The 15,407-nt window shown below is 46.7% G+C and overlaps 1 protein-coding gene across 1 annotated transcript in view; it reads left to right on the top strand.

The window, feature by feature from the left end:
* Positions 1 to 706: 706 nt before the first annotated feature.
* Positions 707 to 15,407, top strand: part of LOC310669983 (uncharacterized protein) — a gene marked incomplete at its 5' end in the record, with an annotated part of 36,714 nt that continues 22,013 nt past the window's right edge. The window contains 2 exons of the mRNA XM_083458560.1: positions 707 to 853; positions 1,813 to 1,914. Coding sequence (XP_083314686.1) covers positions 707 to 853; positions 1,813 to 1,914 — 249 coding nt within the window. The remainder of the gene's footprint in view (positions 854 to 1,812; positions 1,915 to 15,407) is intronic.

Genomic DNA, 15,407 nt, shown 5'->3' with positions numbered 1-15,407 from the left:
CTTTGCATTTGCACAGCCCGAGACCACATAACACCAGTCCTGAAAGACCTACATTGGCTCCCAGGACCTTTCCAGGCACAATTCAAAGTGTTGGTGCTGACCTTGAAAGCCCTAAAAGCCCTCGGCCCAGTAGACGTGAAGGAGCACCTCCACCCCGGACACTGGGGTCCCTCTCCCGAGGACCTTCTGGCAGTTCCCTCCCTGAGAAAAGCGAAGTTACAGGGAACCAGGCAGAGGGCCTTCTCGGTTGTGGCACCAGCCCTGTGGAATGCCTGCCCGTCAGATGTCAAGGAAATAAACAACCATCTGACTTTTAGAAGACATCTGAAGGCAGCCCTGTTTAGGGAAGCTTTTGATATTGGATGAATTATTGCATTTTGATATTTTGTTGGAAGCCGCCCAGAGTGGCTGGGAAAACCTAGCCAGATGGGCAGGGTAGAAATGTTATTATTATTAGTTGTGGCAGTATTATTATTATTATTATTATTATTTGGAAGAGCCCAGGTTCAATACATCACATCTCAAGTAGAGCTGGGAATGTTCCCTGCCTGAATCCCTGAACATCTTCTGCCAGCCAATGTTGGCAGTACTGAACTAGGTGAACCCAATGCTCTGACCCAGTATAAGACAGCTTCCTATGTTGTTAGGTACTGGCAGATTGGGGATTTAACTAATGTTACATCTTGTAATGGGATTGTTCAATAAGAGTGCCAGTTATTTAAGATTAAGAACCTTAATCCTGCCTTGCCCCTTATTTCTGAATGTTTTCCTTGTGAATTCTCTCATGCTTGTTTCATCATTGTGATTTTCGTTTACAAACTTTATTTCACAGAGTCACCAATTCCAGATGAAGGTGGGTCTAGTATCTATTTGCCTGCTTGCTATTATTTGAACTAACCCAATTAGCCTTGGCATTCTCCTTCAATAGCTGGATTTAAGCAACGGTAACTTCCTGTCTAGAACGGTGTTGCTTAAAGGCCTTCCATAACCCACGCAGAGCTGCGTTCCTCTTAACCTGGCAATAGCTTGCATGCAACTGACTTGCTACTTCCTCTTTGAGATCGAAAGAATTCATATGACCTGCTTGCTCATAAGATTATTGTATACACTGCATGAAAACCTTAGGCATGGCCCCTTGGAATATTCTCTGGTGTCTGGTGTAATATAGCCTAGATGCTGCCTCCACCATAGGAACTCCTTACCTGCCTACCTGTTCACCCACCCAGTCTGCTACCCTGCTATTTCTATGAACTGAATCTGAGACCCCAGAGTTGCATGTCCCAGGCAGACATCCTTTTAGGAGTTGTGCCTGTGTCTCAAGAGTTGGAATGAATGAATGAATCTTTATTTGTGTCAGCCATCAGCCATAGCAACAAAACAGGAATGCAGTATACAGAGAACAGAAATCAAATTCGATGGTATAAAAGACACTTTAGGGTCCTCAATAAGCAGCCAAATGGTGGATCTTCTGATGGCCCAGCTCAAAACCTGGCAGCCTTTGCTGTCCTCTGCTCCTCTTGACCTGCCAAGAGGAAGGAGACTGGCAGTGGTTGGGTGACCCGGAATGGACAATAAAAGAGGGGTGAGAATCTCATTCCTCAAGTCTTTATAAAGAGTGCAGACCAGATAGCAAAATTCATGTGAAATGGCTGTTTTAGGGGTTGTTTTTCAAAGTCTCCAATGGAGTAATATATTTTGCATTCCTTTCTATGGGAAAGCACACCTTGGTTTTGGAATGCTTTGGTTTCCGGAACAGATTCAGTTTGAGAACTTAAATCTACCCTGTGCTAAAGTAATAATTCCTTTTTTCAGGCAGCAAGCGCTCTACCTCTTCAGCAAACCTTAAGCAAGCAGAAACTGTCATCAATAAGCGCCTTTCATCCTCAGCAGCACGTCTGAATTCTCCCAGCAAGGGTGAGTGTATGTTTGCAAAACAGCAAAACATAGTATGCTTTTCCACCTTTACACCTCTTCATGATATTTTGGCCTTAAATTCCCTTTTTTGACTCAATTTGTTAACCCAGCGGACAGTGCATATCTCCACCCATTGGTTGCTGGATGTGACAAGGTCCCTTAGAACAGAAGAGTCATGGTAGACACTTTGCAGATCCCCTCAGTTCTGGAATTCAGAAAGCCAAATTATTACCCCTGATTTCTCTGGTTTGCCAGAAGCGGCTTAGTCATGCTGGCCACATGACCTGGAAGCTGTACGCCGACTCCCTCGGCCAGTAAAGCGAGATGAGCGCCGCAACCCCAGAGTCGGCCACGACTGGACCTAATGGTCAGGGGTCCCTTTACCCTTTACCTTTATTTACAACATAGTCCACAACAACTCATACATACAAACAAACCCACCACCATTGACAATTTAATTATCAAAATTAAACTCCTATCCTCTTACACAAAGATAACATAAAAATAAAAGACTTCCTTTATCCTGTAAATGGCCTCCTTATTTACTTCTTGTATACTATTTCTTTTGTATGGGATTATTACTATTTTTCCTAATCATGATTAAAAAAAACCACAAAGTCTCCTGTAGAAATTAATCGAAACAAGTCCAGGTATATATTTGGCGGCACTTTTTGGGAAAGTATTCCCTCCATTTTCCCCATTCTTTTTGGAATTCTTATCTGGATTGTCCCCTAATCATCTCTGTTAATCTGGCCAATTCAGCATAATCTAATAATTTATCCTGCCATTCCTTTTTTGTTGCCACCTACTCTTCCATACTAACCCATCAGGATTTGCATGCTGTCAATCACAAGCACTTACATTTGACCCAAGACTTAAGTACTGTTTTTTTCCGTGTATAAGACTATATTTCCCCCCAAATTTTTGAAGTTTAAAATTGGGGGTAGTCTTGTACACAGAATGTTGCCATTCATTATTTCTTCATTTGGGGCTCAAAAAAGAGGGGTCATCTTATACATGGGGGTGTCTTCTACATGGAAAAGGACAGTAGTCAGGTGTCTGAAAATTGGTGGCGGTTCCCCCCCCCTTTCCTTTTTTTTCCTTTTCCTTTTTTTAAAAAAAAATATTTATTTAAATAATACAGCAAAAATAGAACAACAGAAAAAAATGAAATGAAATTGAGAGAAGAAAAAACACAGTTCAAAAACATTGAAAACAAATACTTTTCGCTCTATAAGACGCACCTAGTTTTTAGAGGAGGAAAACAATAAAAAAAATATTCTGAACGAAACAGTGGACGTATGATTTTGTGGTTCATGCTGTAGCCACAGACATGTGATTTGACAGTGAGTTTGGGGTAGCCCAATGCAAAAATCCTGAGAATCCTTGTGGATCCGTTCTTTGTAACCACGTTTCTGTGCCGTTGCGGCCCCAGGCAACAGTGGGTGCGTGATTTTTTTGGTTCAGGCTGTAGCCATGGGTATGCTATGTGATCTGATGGTGAATTTGGGGTGGCCCAATACAAAAATCCTGAGGATTCATGTGGATCTGTGCTTTGTAACCACGTTTTTGCACCATTGCGGCTCCCACAAAACAGTGGGTGCGTGATTATTTTGGTGCAGGCTGTAGCCATGGACATGTTAGGTGATCTGACGGTGAATTTGGGGTGACCCAATGCAAAAATCCTGAGGATCCATGTGGATCCGTGCTTTGTAATCAGGTTTTTGCACCATTGCAGCCACACAAAAAAGTGGATGCGTGATTTTTTTGGTGCAGGCTATAGCCATGGACATGTTACGTGATCTGATGGTGAATTTGAGGTGACCCAATGTAAAAATCCTGAGGATCCCCCCTCCCAGGCAGCCTCCTTTATCACGTCCCTTATCTCTTTCCCTTATCGCTTACCAATCAGCTGCTTCCTTTCAACACCCCCTTCTCTCTTGTTTGCCTTAGTGTCTTTTCCTCAGCTGGAGCAGTTTTTTGCTCCTCCTTTTCTTCTAATTTCTCTCCTCATTGCTTTAGTCTTCCTGTCTCCTCTCCTTGCAAGTTTGCTGTCTTTACCTCCCCCCTCTCAGGCAGCCTCCTTTATCGCTAGCGTCCCTTATCTCGCTCCCCGATCACTTGCCAATCAGCGGCTTTGTTTCAACACCCACTTCCCTCTTTCAAAAAAAAGAGCATGATCTGCTTTTTGACCCTGGGCAATTTAGCTCCAGGGACCACGCATTCGCTCCATAAGACGCACAGACATTTCCCCTTACATTTTAGGAAGAAAAAAGTGCATCCTATGGAGCAAAAAATACGGTACATGTTGTATAGTACTCCCCCCACCCACCCGCAGCTTCCCTCTGCTACAATTCGACTTCTTTAAATCACTGTCTGCACATTTATCCTTGCATTCTCTGATCCTGCTGCTAGCATCCCCAGCCGGCCATCTAAAGTAGCATGGCAAAGAGAGCAGCCATATCATGCACATGGTTTGCAATGTACTTCTGTCTGTATGCCCAATTATTCTCTGCTGTATTGTGTGAGGCTTTTCTCACATAGAGTCAGATTCCCTCAACCGTTTACTATTAAAAGTGATTTATGTACATCTCCTGTCCTGAGACTTTCTAGATTTCACAGACAGCAGGCAAGGTTGTGCATGGGCTGCACAAGTTCATACTTCATGACCACATATGGTCATGTTAACCTCCACCTGCAGAAGAGAATTACAGAGTCAGATCTAGTTATCTTGATTTGTGATAATGGTTCTTTGATTCTAAATATGGCTGATTCTCAGTCATAAGAAGAGAAGAACAAACTTGCTGGATCAGACCAATGACCCATCTATTAACAACAACAACAACAACAACAACAACAACAACAACAACAACAACAACAACAACAACAACAACAGTATAACAACAACAATAGTATAATAATAATTTATTATTTATACCCCGGCCATCTGACTGGGTTTCCCCAGCCACTCTGGGCGGCTCCCAGTTGAATACAGTGGTGCCCCGCAAGACGAATGCCTCGCAAGACGGAAAACCCGCTAGACAAAAGGGTTTTCCGTTTTGGAGGTGCTTCGCAAAACGAATTTGCTATGGGCTTGCTTCGCAAGACGAAAATGTCTTGCGATTCCTGGGGGGGTTTTTTTCGCTCCCCACCCCCTTTTTTCTAAGGCACTAAGCTGCTAATAGCCTTTTAGCAGCTAATCCGCTAATCCCTTAAGCCTTTAATAGCCGCTAATGGGCTTGCTTCGCAAGACGAAAAAACCGCTAGACAAAGAGACTCACGGAACGGATTCTTTTCGTCTTGCGAGGCACCACTGTATATCCTTTTTATTGTTCTTTTGGCACTTAAAAAGGAGAAAAGTTGAACAGTAACTTCGATATTGGATTTGAATTTGGAATAACAAGGACAGATACAAATAGGAACTGTTGCCTACAGAGGGAGCTTTTGAAACTGTTGCAACAGTGAAGTGGAATTTTTCACTAAGAACCAAGGGCTGTGAAATAAGCGACCTTGGACAAGACTCTGGATAAGAATGGAAAAACAAGAAGCTCTAGTGAATGCATTTTACAAAATAAATGCTCTGTTGGAACAACTACATGAGAAGACGGACTTGACGGTAAAGAAAATTGATAATCTGGGACAAAGTGTATCTGATTTGGAACAAAAAGTGAACATTTTTACAGGAACTACTCGGGATGTGACTCAGGAACCAATTTTAAAATGGCAAGATGGAACAAACTGCTTCTGCATCCCAAGAAACTCAAGTGGTGGTCTTGGCCCCACAGAAACAAATTGATGGACATAAGCTGAATTCAGAGGTGATGGAGCTTGAGAGTCAGAATCGGAGAGATGGTGCCCCGCTTGGACTGAAGATGGGCAGATTTCCCTATGGAAGGAGGCACTGAGGGAGAGATTGGAAATGCGGAGCTCTTTAGTCTCAAAGGGCCTTTGGAGTATGTCTAGGAACATCTTTTGGATTACAGCTTTGAATATGGAGTATGGGCAAACTTGCTGAGATGGAATCAAGGAGCTGCCAAGAAGGAAGCCCTTTGGGACTTAATTTTTGGCATTAAAAGAAATTTGCAGACAGGACAGGGAGAAGAGTTAAGAGCCTCGGATAGAAGAGCACCAGGTTGATGAACTATATGGAACTGATAGAAAAGACTGACAAAGTCCGAGACCAGGGAGAAGAGACGGTGGAAGAAGATTGGAAATTTCAAAATTTTATTTAGAGTAATATAGCATAATTAAGGAGTGATTGGAGATGGTGGAATGAAATTATATGACTTTAGTAGAAATAGGATAAGGATTTAAGATTTAAGGATTTTAGATTTAAGTATAGATAAATTTTAAGATATTGATGGTAAGATAAGGTTAAAATAAATTAAGATAATTAAATGATACAAAGCAGTGAAAGATGGAAAGGATTTGCTGATTTAATTATTAACTGGAATACAGAAATGGGAGGTGGGAGGAGGTTGAGGAAATAAGTCATTGAAAGATAAAGATATGAAAAATGGATGTGTTTTTAAATGTTTTTGCTTTTCTTGTTGGGTGGAGGTATTGTTTTTTCTTTTTGCTTTTATTTTTGATGTACTATCTCTTAATTTTTTTTACTTTCTTTATATACCGTATTTTTCGCCCTATAGGACGCACTTTTTCCCCTCCAAAAATGAAGGGGAAATGTGTGTGCGTCCTATGGGGCGAATGCAGGCTTTCGCTGAAGCCTGGAGAGCGAGAGGCGTCGGTGCGCACCGACCCCTCTCGCTCTCCAGGCTTCAGGAAGACATCTGCAAGCCTCGCGCGCCCGGCAGAAGGTCCCGCCAGGCGCGCGAGGCTTGGGGCGGCAGCCTGCAGCCTGAAGCAGGGGGTGAGCTGCGGAGCCCGCCCCCTGCTTCAGGCAGATGTCCACAAGCCTCGCGCGCCCGGCAGAAGGTCCCGCCAGGCGCGCGAGGCTTGGGGCGGCAGCCTGCAGCCTGAAGCAGGGGGTGAGCTGCGGAGCCCGCCCCCTGCTTCAGGCAGATGTCCACAAGCCTCGCACGCCCGGCAGAAGGTCCCGCCAGGCGCGCGAGGCTTGGGGCGGCAGCCTGCAGCCTGAAGCAGGGGGTGAGCTGCGGAGCCCGCCCCCTGCTTCAGGCAGATGTCCACAAGCCTCGGGCGCCCGGCAGAAGGTCCCGCCAGGCGCCCGAGGCTTGGGGCGGCAGCCTGCAGCCTGAAGCAGGGGGTGAGCTGCGGAGCCCGCCCCCTGCTTCAGGCAGATGTCCACAAGCCTCGCACGCCCGGCAGAAGGTCCCGCCAGGCGCGCGAGGCTTGGGGCGGCAGTCTGCAGCCCGAAGCAGGGGGTGAGCTGCGGAGCCCGCCCCCTGCTTCAGGCAGATGTCCACAAGCCTCGGACGCCCGGCAGAAGGTCCCGCCAGGCGCGCGAGGCTTGGGGCGGCAGCCTGCAGCCTGAAGCAGGGGGTGAGCTGCGGAGCCCGCCCCCTGCTTCAGGCAGATGTCCACAAGCCTCGCACGCCCGGCAGAAGGTCCCGCCAGGCGCGCGAGGCTTGGGGCGGCAGCCTGCAGCCCGAAGCAGGGGGTGAGCTGCGGAGCCCGCCCCCTGCTTCAGGCAGATGTCCACAAGCCTCGCGCGCCCGGCAGAAGGTCCCGCCAGGTGCGCGAGGCTTGGGGCGGCAGCTTGCAGCCTGAAGCAGGGGGTGAGCTGCGGAGCCCGCCCCCTGCTTCAGGCAGATGTCCACAAGCCTCGCACGCCCGGCAGAAGGTCCCGCCAGGCGCGCGAGGCTTGGGGCGGCAGCCTGCAGCCCGAAGCAGGGGGTGAGCTGCGGAGCCCGCCCCCTGCTTCAGGCAGATGTCCACAAGCCTCGCGCGCCCGGCAGAAGGTCCCGCCAGGCGCGCGAGGCTTGGGGCGGCAGCCTGCAGCCTGAAGCAGGGGGTGAGCTGCGGAGCCCGCCCCCTGCTTCAGGCAGATGTCCACAAGCCTCGGACGCCCGGCAGAAGGTCCCGCCAGGTGCGCGAGGCTTGGGGCGGCAGCTTGCAGCCTGAAGCAGGGGGTGAGCTGCGGAGCCCGCCCCCTGCTTCAGGCAGATGTCCTTAAGCCTCGCGCGCCCGGCAGAAGGTCCCGCCAGGCGCGCGAGGCTTGGGGCGGCAGCCTGCAGCCTGAAGCAGGGGGTGAGCTGCGGAGCCCGCCCCCTGCTTCAGGCAGATGTCCACAAGCCTCGCGCACCGGAGGTGCATCCCGCCGGGCCCGCAAGACTTGGGGCGGCAGCCTGTTCTGGGGGCTGGGGTCTTGGGAAGCTCAGGCTTCCCCCGAGCCAGCCCCCGCGCCTGGGGGGGAAATAAAAATTTTTTCCTTTATTTTCCCCCCAAAAAACTAGGTGCGTCCTATGGGGCGGAGCGTCCTATGGGGCGAAAAATACGGTATATATATATATATATATATATATATATATATATATATATATATACTGTCTTTTTCTTTTTTCCCTGTAACTATAAAACTTTTAATAAATATCATTTTTTTTAAAAAAAGAAAGAAAAACAAATTGACCCGCAGAGGAAGGTTTCCTTTTGGGAAGAATGAAATCCTTGTTTACAGAAAGGTTCAGCCTGCCTCGCCAGCATCCTCTTAATACACTTTGACTTGGGCTCGGAAACGTATGGGGAGCCAGTGCAGGTCTCTCAAGACTGGTGTTATATGGTCTCAGCGGTCCCAGTCCCCAGTCTGGCTGCCGCATTCTGAATTAGTTGCAGTTTTTGTGTCACCTTCCAAGGCAGACCCATGTAGAGTGCATGGCAGTAGTCCAAGCGGGAGATAACCAGAGCATGCGCCACTCTGGGCAGGTAGGGTCTCATCCTGCGTCCCAGATGGAGCTGCCCTGGACACAGAATGGACCTGTGCCTCCTTGGGTCCAAGATCACCCCCAGGCTGCGCAGCTGGTCCTTCAGGGGCATAGTTGCCCCATTCAGGACCAGGGAGTCAAACCATAATGTAATATAAACAAACCCCAGTTTCCTGAGTTGGATTTAACAGCAGCTGGTTTCCTTAAAATTTGAAGTGAAATCTTCTGGTCTCGTGGCCATGACAGAGAGGAAGGGCTGTGTGCCTGTCAGCCTCGAATGGGAAGTCATTGACTTCTGAACTGTTTAGGGAAGTTTTTAATTATTGATGTTTTAATGTATTTTTACTCTTTTGTTGGAAGCCGCCAGGAGTGGCTGGGGAAACCCAGCCAGACAGTTGGGATAGAAATAATAAATTATTATTATTATTAATGAACTGGGCCTGAGTCTGTGCTGGGGAAACCCAGCCAGATGGGCAGGTGTCAGGACAGGTCGTTGTTCTCTTCAGATCACCACACAAACGCTTCTTGTTCTTTTATAAAACTTTTTATTGCATATTAACAAAACAATCTTATAAACGGTTCTTAAATATTATTCCTCAGAGTCACTTCTTTCAGATACCTTCTGAGCTCTGCTTCTCCATGACCAGCCACCCTCAAAATGGCGAAGGCGCCTCTCCCTTCGCTTTCCTGCTCTTTTTTCTAACCTCCTGGCTAGAGCTGGCCTGTATCTCCCCTCCTCCGAATCTGAGCTAGAACTGAACCCTTGCCTTTCCTGGGAACAGCCGGTCCCTCCCTGTTGTTCCTCTTGCTCCCTTCTATTAGATTCACTGCTCTACCTCCCCCCTTGGGGAATGCTTTCTCCCTCTGATAAGCTGAAAACTTCTAACTCTTCCTGACATCACCCCCTCCCCTAAGCCCCCCTTCCTCCTCCTCGCTCTCCTCTGTTTCTGAAGGACCGAACCCTATGAACTCCTCTTCCTCGCTATCTGTCTCTTCAAAAATTTCTTGAAGATGCCAGTTATGGGGTTTTGGCTTGTGGGGATATTTTCTATGAAATTCTCTCTGCAATTCTGGAACGTTAATTTTTTCTGCTGGTTCCCATGAGTTCTCAGACTCATCTAATCCTTTCCATACAACCAGATACTGTAATTTCCTCCTACTTATTCTCAAGTCTAATATCTCTTCTACTTCGGTCTCCTCTTCCCCTATCATGGTGGGAAAAGGAGGTGGTTCCCTTGAAATTTGATACTTATGTGCTGGTACAAACACTGACAATAAAGATCTATGAAATACAGGGTGTATTCTCATATTTTCAGGCAAATGAAGCTTGAAAGCGACTGGGTTAATTTGAGCCTTTACTTGGAAAGGTCCCAATCTCCTTGGTTGTAGCTTTTTACACCTCCCTCGTATTGGTAGTCCCTTGGTAGATAGCCATACCCAGCTCCCTACTTGGATTTCTTCCCCAACTCGCCGGTGCCTGTCTGCAGTTTTCTTGTAAGCCTCTTTAGCTTCTTCCAAATCCTCTTTCAATATCTCATGAATGCACCTCAACTCCTCTATCATTTGTTCTGCTGCTGGTACTGCTAACTGCTCCTCTTGACCTGGGAATGCCCTTGGGTGCAAGCCATAGTTTGCCACAAATGGGGCTCTGCCCGTAGACACATGCATTGCATTATTATACGCAAACTCTGCTAGACTCAACTTCTCTAACCACCCGCTCTGCTGATAACCAGCATAACACCTCAGATATTGTTGTAGTGTTGCATTCGTTCTTTCAGCTTCCCCATTGGTTTGCGGGTGTCTCGCCGACGTGAGGCTTAGCTCCACATCTAGTAACTGCATTAACCTCTTCCAAAATTGTGATGTAAATTGGGCCCCTCTATCTGAAATGATTTGTGATGGCAAACCATGCAACCTAAAAATATTATCTAAAAACATTTTTGCAGTTTCCTGTGCAGTCGGAATTTTGGTACATGGTATGAAATGTGCCATCTTGGTTAGCATGTCAACCACCACAAAGATCACTGTTTGCCTATGCGATGACGGTAGATCCGTTATAAAATCCATAGACACCACATCCCAAGGCCTTCCCGGCATGGGCATAGGTTGCAACAACCCTGTGGGAGCTGCTCTGGGTGCCTTGGCTCGTTGACATACTTCACAACCTCTTACATATTGTGTTACTTCCTCCCTCAACTTTGGCCACCAGAACTGCCGTGTGATCTGATACAGGGTCTTTTCTCTACCAAAATGTCCTGCAGTCGGGTTATCATGATGTTGCCTCAACACTTTACCTCTTAATTCACCTGCAGGTACATACAGCACCCCTCTCCTGTACAACAATCCATCTTTTTCTTTGAAACCTTCCTCTTCCCCTCTACTTTTCTCAGTTCCTCCATTTTCTTTTGTGCAAACTCATCTGTTACTGTCAATTGCTGGAATTCCCTGCCATCCACTACTACGGGCTGCACACCCCCACTGATCCGATCTCAGCATTTCTCGCAACTTGGGAGGTGCTTCCCCTTCCATATACTCAGGTTTGCGCGATAGCGCGTCTGCACGAATGTTTTGATGCCCAGGTATGTACTCAATCCTAAAATTAAACCCAGCAAAAAACTCTGCCCACCTAATTTGCCTTTGGTTTAGCTGTCTAGCAGTTCTCCAATACTCTAAATTCTTATGATCTGTTTGTACCACCACCTGATGTGACGCCCCTTCCAAAAAATGTCTCCACACTTTAAAGGCAGCATGCACAGCTAAAAGTTCCTTATCAAATATGGTGTAGTTTTGTTCTGATTGATTTAATTTTCTAGAGTAGAATGCACAGGGTCTCCAGTCCCCTTCCTTGTCCTGTTGCAGCAGAATGGCCCCAATAGCCCTATCAGAGGCGTCTGTTTCTACCTATTTACGCTTACTTGGATCTAGGTGCATAAGATATTTTTCTGAAGCAAACACCACCTTTAATTTATCAAAGGCCTTCTGTGCTTCCTCAGACCATCTGAATGGCCCCTTGCCTCTTAGACAATCAGTCAGTGGCGTTGTGATTTTGGAGTAATTACCTATGAATTTACGATAGAAATTAGCAAATCCTAAAAACCTCTGTAGATCTTTCTTAGTTTTAGGTGCCTCCCATTCTACCACTGCCTGAACTTTACTGGGGTCCATGTGCACCCCTTTATGGGAAATGCAATATCCCAGGAACTCCACCTTTTGTGTGTGGAACTTACACTTCTCTAACTTCACATATAACCTGTTGGTCCTCAATCTCTCTAACACCTGTGTGACATGTTTTACGTGTTCCTCCATGCTTTCACTATATATTAAGAGGTCATCTAAATAAGAGACACAGAACTGATCCAGTATACCTGCTAAGACGTGATTGATGAAGGTTTGAAATACCCCTGAGCCATTTTGCAAGCCAAAAGGCATTACCAAGAATTCAAATGCACCATACTTAGTACAAAAACTGGTTTTCCACTCATCCCCTTCTCTGACCCTTATCAGATTATATGCTCCTCGTAGATCAAGCTTGGTAAAGACTTTGGCTGACCTTACTCTCTCTAAGAGGTCATCTATACGTGGCAGTGGGCACACGCGAGGCTTCATTTGACTGTTAAGGATTCTGAAGTCACATACTAATCTTGGTGCCCCTTCCTCCCCTTTCTTTTTGACAAAAAAGACGGGAGCACCCCCAGAGGCCGTGGACTCTCTAATAAAACCTCTCTGCAAATTCTTTTGCAGGAACTCCCTCAATGCTGCAGATTCTACTTCCGACATGGCATATATCTTGCTTGGTGGCAACTGTGCCCCAGGGACTAGGTCTGTCTTGCAATCATAGGGCCTATGTGGTGGAAGTTTATCCGCTTCTTTTTCACAAAAAACATCCCGATAAGCAATATATTGTGACCGAATCTCACTTTCATTCCCCATCAACTTCCCTTCTACCTCTGTTCCCATTACTTCCACCAAGATTTTTCCCTTTTGCCTCAAACAATGTGTCATACAATAGATCAAACCAAAAACCAAAGACCTTTGATGCCCGGCAATCATCGGATTGTCACGATTGAGCCAACTCATGCCCAGCACCATTGGGTGTGATTCTTTGTGGCTGATTAGCTGCTCTCCCTGTGCAAAGGTCAGAGGGGGCAGGGTTTCTGTTGAGGCAGGTGATTAGCTGTGGGAGGAACTTATCAGAGCTTGCAGGCCAGCGCAGTTTAATCCATCTTTTAGATTTAGGGGAGCTAGTCTCAAACGTTTGTTGGGGGAGACCTAGGGTTTTTTGGGGGGGAGTTATTTGTCCTGTCTTCACGCTTTTTATTATGCAGGACAGCTGTAGCCACCCCCAATGACACGTTCTCAAGATGGAGGGGGAGGGAACAGCTGCGGTCGCCTGCGGTTCCTGCGCAATGTTTGCCATCTTGCCAAAGGTTGCAGGCAGCTTTACCTGCAGCAATTGCATGTTGATTGCCCTCCTAAAAGACAAAGTCCAGCAACTGGAGGAACGTGTAGCTACGCTCCAAAGAATTAGAGAGCTGGAGCTCTTCTTGGAAGCAGCAGAGCACACCGTCTCCACCAAGGAGGAGGCAGGGGACTCCCCTGAGAAGGAGGCTAGTTCACCAACACAGGAGCCCGATATGTGGAGAAACGTGACTCAAGTAGGAGGCCCAGGGTTCGCTCTGATTGTTTAGAAATACACAATTGCTTTGAGGTCCTCTCCCCTAGCATGGAAGACGAAGAGCAGACTCCATTTGAGGATCTCTCCCTCATTACAGTCGATCAGGTATATGAAGATGAGCAGCAAAGTCAGTCCTCAGGGAATGTGCAGGTGACCTTGGAACGGACCGCTCACAGAAGAACCCCGACCAAACCTAAGAGGAGGCGTGTAGTGGTGATAGGGGATTCCCTACTGAGGGGAACAGAAGCAGTGATCTGTGGGCCTGACAAGATGTCTCGGGAAGTGTGCTGTCTCCCCGGGGCTAAGATCCAAAATGTAACTGAACGACTGCCAGGAATCATAAAACCCACTGGCAAATACCCCTTCCTCTTGGTTCATGTGGGAACCAATGACACTGCAAGCAATAGCCTCCAGAAGATCAAAAGAGACTACGAGGCTCTGGGCAGGAAATTGAAGCAATTAAATGCACAAATCGTCATCTCATCTGTCCTCCCAGTTGAACGACGTGGCCCAGGGAGAGAGGGGAAAATAGTGGAAGTGAACAGCTGGCTTCGCAAATGGTGTAAACAGGAACTGTTTGGATTCTTAGATCACGGACTGCAGTTTCTTGAAGATGGACTTCTGGCAAGCGATGGGTTGCACCTCACAACGGTTGGGAGGAATGTTTTTGCCAAAAATCTCAGAAACCTCATCAGGAGGGCTTTAAACTGACTAATGTGGGGGAGGGAGACAGTGCTCCTGAAGGTAGGAGTCTATCAATTGATGAAGATGATCATCCAAATGTCATAGACCAAATGGAGCAAACAGCAAGCAGACCTAGTGGTGGGAGGAAAAATTCCTTAAATAAGAGACACGGGGGAATGACTAATGGACTTCAATGTCTGTACACTAATGCACAAAGCATGGGAAATAAACAAGATGAGCTTGAGCTCTTGGTACAGCAAACTAAATATGACATAATAGGCATCACTGAAACCTGGTGGGATAAGTCCCACGATTGGAATGTAAAAATGGAGGGATACAATCTATTTCAGAGAAACAGACCAGACAAGAAAGGAGGAGGAGTGGCGTTATATGTCAGGGATGTGTATACCTGTGAAGAGATCCAAGATTTAGAACCTCAAAGCCAAAGTGAGAGCATTTGGGTCAAAATTAAGGGAGAGAAGAATAACAGTGACCTCATTGTGGGAGTTTACTATAGATCCCCAAGCCAAACGGAGGACATAGATGATGCCTTCCTGGAACAGATGGCCAAGCATGCAAAAGGAAGGGAGATAGTAGTAATGGGGGACTTCAATTGCCCGGATATTTGTTGGATGTCAAACTCAGCCAAGAGCATAAGGTCAAACAGATTCCTCACTGGCCTTGCAGACAACTTCATTGTCCAGAAAGTGGGAGAAGCAACAAGAGGAACAGCCATTTTAGATCTGGTCCTAACCAATGTTGATGACCTGGTTAATGGGGTAGAAGTGGAAGGATCATTAGGCGCAAGTGATCATGCTCTTCTGAAGTTTACTATACAGCGGAAAGGAGCAGCCAAGCATACTAGGACTCAATTTCTTGACTTTAAGAAAGCCGACTTCATAAAACTTAGGGAAGTGCTGGGTGAGATCCCATGGACAGTAATACTAAAAGGAAAGGGAGTTCATGATGGCTGGGAGTTTGTTAAGAGGGAGATAGTAAAAGCACAACTTCAGGCAATACCAATGAGACGGAAACATGGAAGGTGCCTAAAGAAGCCAGGGTGGCTATCTAAAGAACTTTTAACTGAGTTAAGATTAAAAAAGGATGTGTACAAAAAATGGAAAAGGGGGGAAACCACCAAAGAGGAATTCAAACAAATAGCCAGCACGTGTAGACACAAAGTCAGAAAAGCTAAAGCACAGAATGAACTCAGGCTTGCTAGAGAGGTTAAAAGCAACAAAAAAGGCTTTTATGGGTATGTTCGTAGCAAAAGGAAGAACAAAGAAACAGTGGGG

Source organism: Podarcis tiliguerta (genome assembly GCF_965153285.1).
Source record: "Podarcis tiliguerta genome assembly, contig: HAP1_SCAFFOLD_201, whole genome shotgun sequence".
Classification (NCBI taxonomy): Eukaryota; Metazoa; Chordata; class Lepidosauria; order Squamata; family Lacertidae; genus Podarcis; species Podarcis tiliguerta.
Note: the sequence above shows the minus strand (reverse complement) of the source record. Positions and strands in the feature narration are given on the sequence as shown.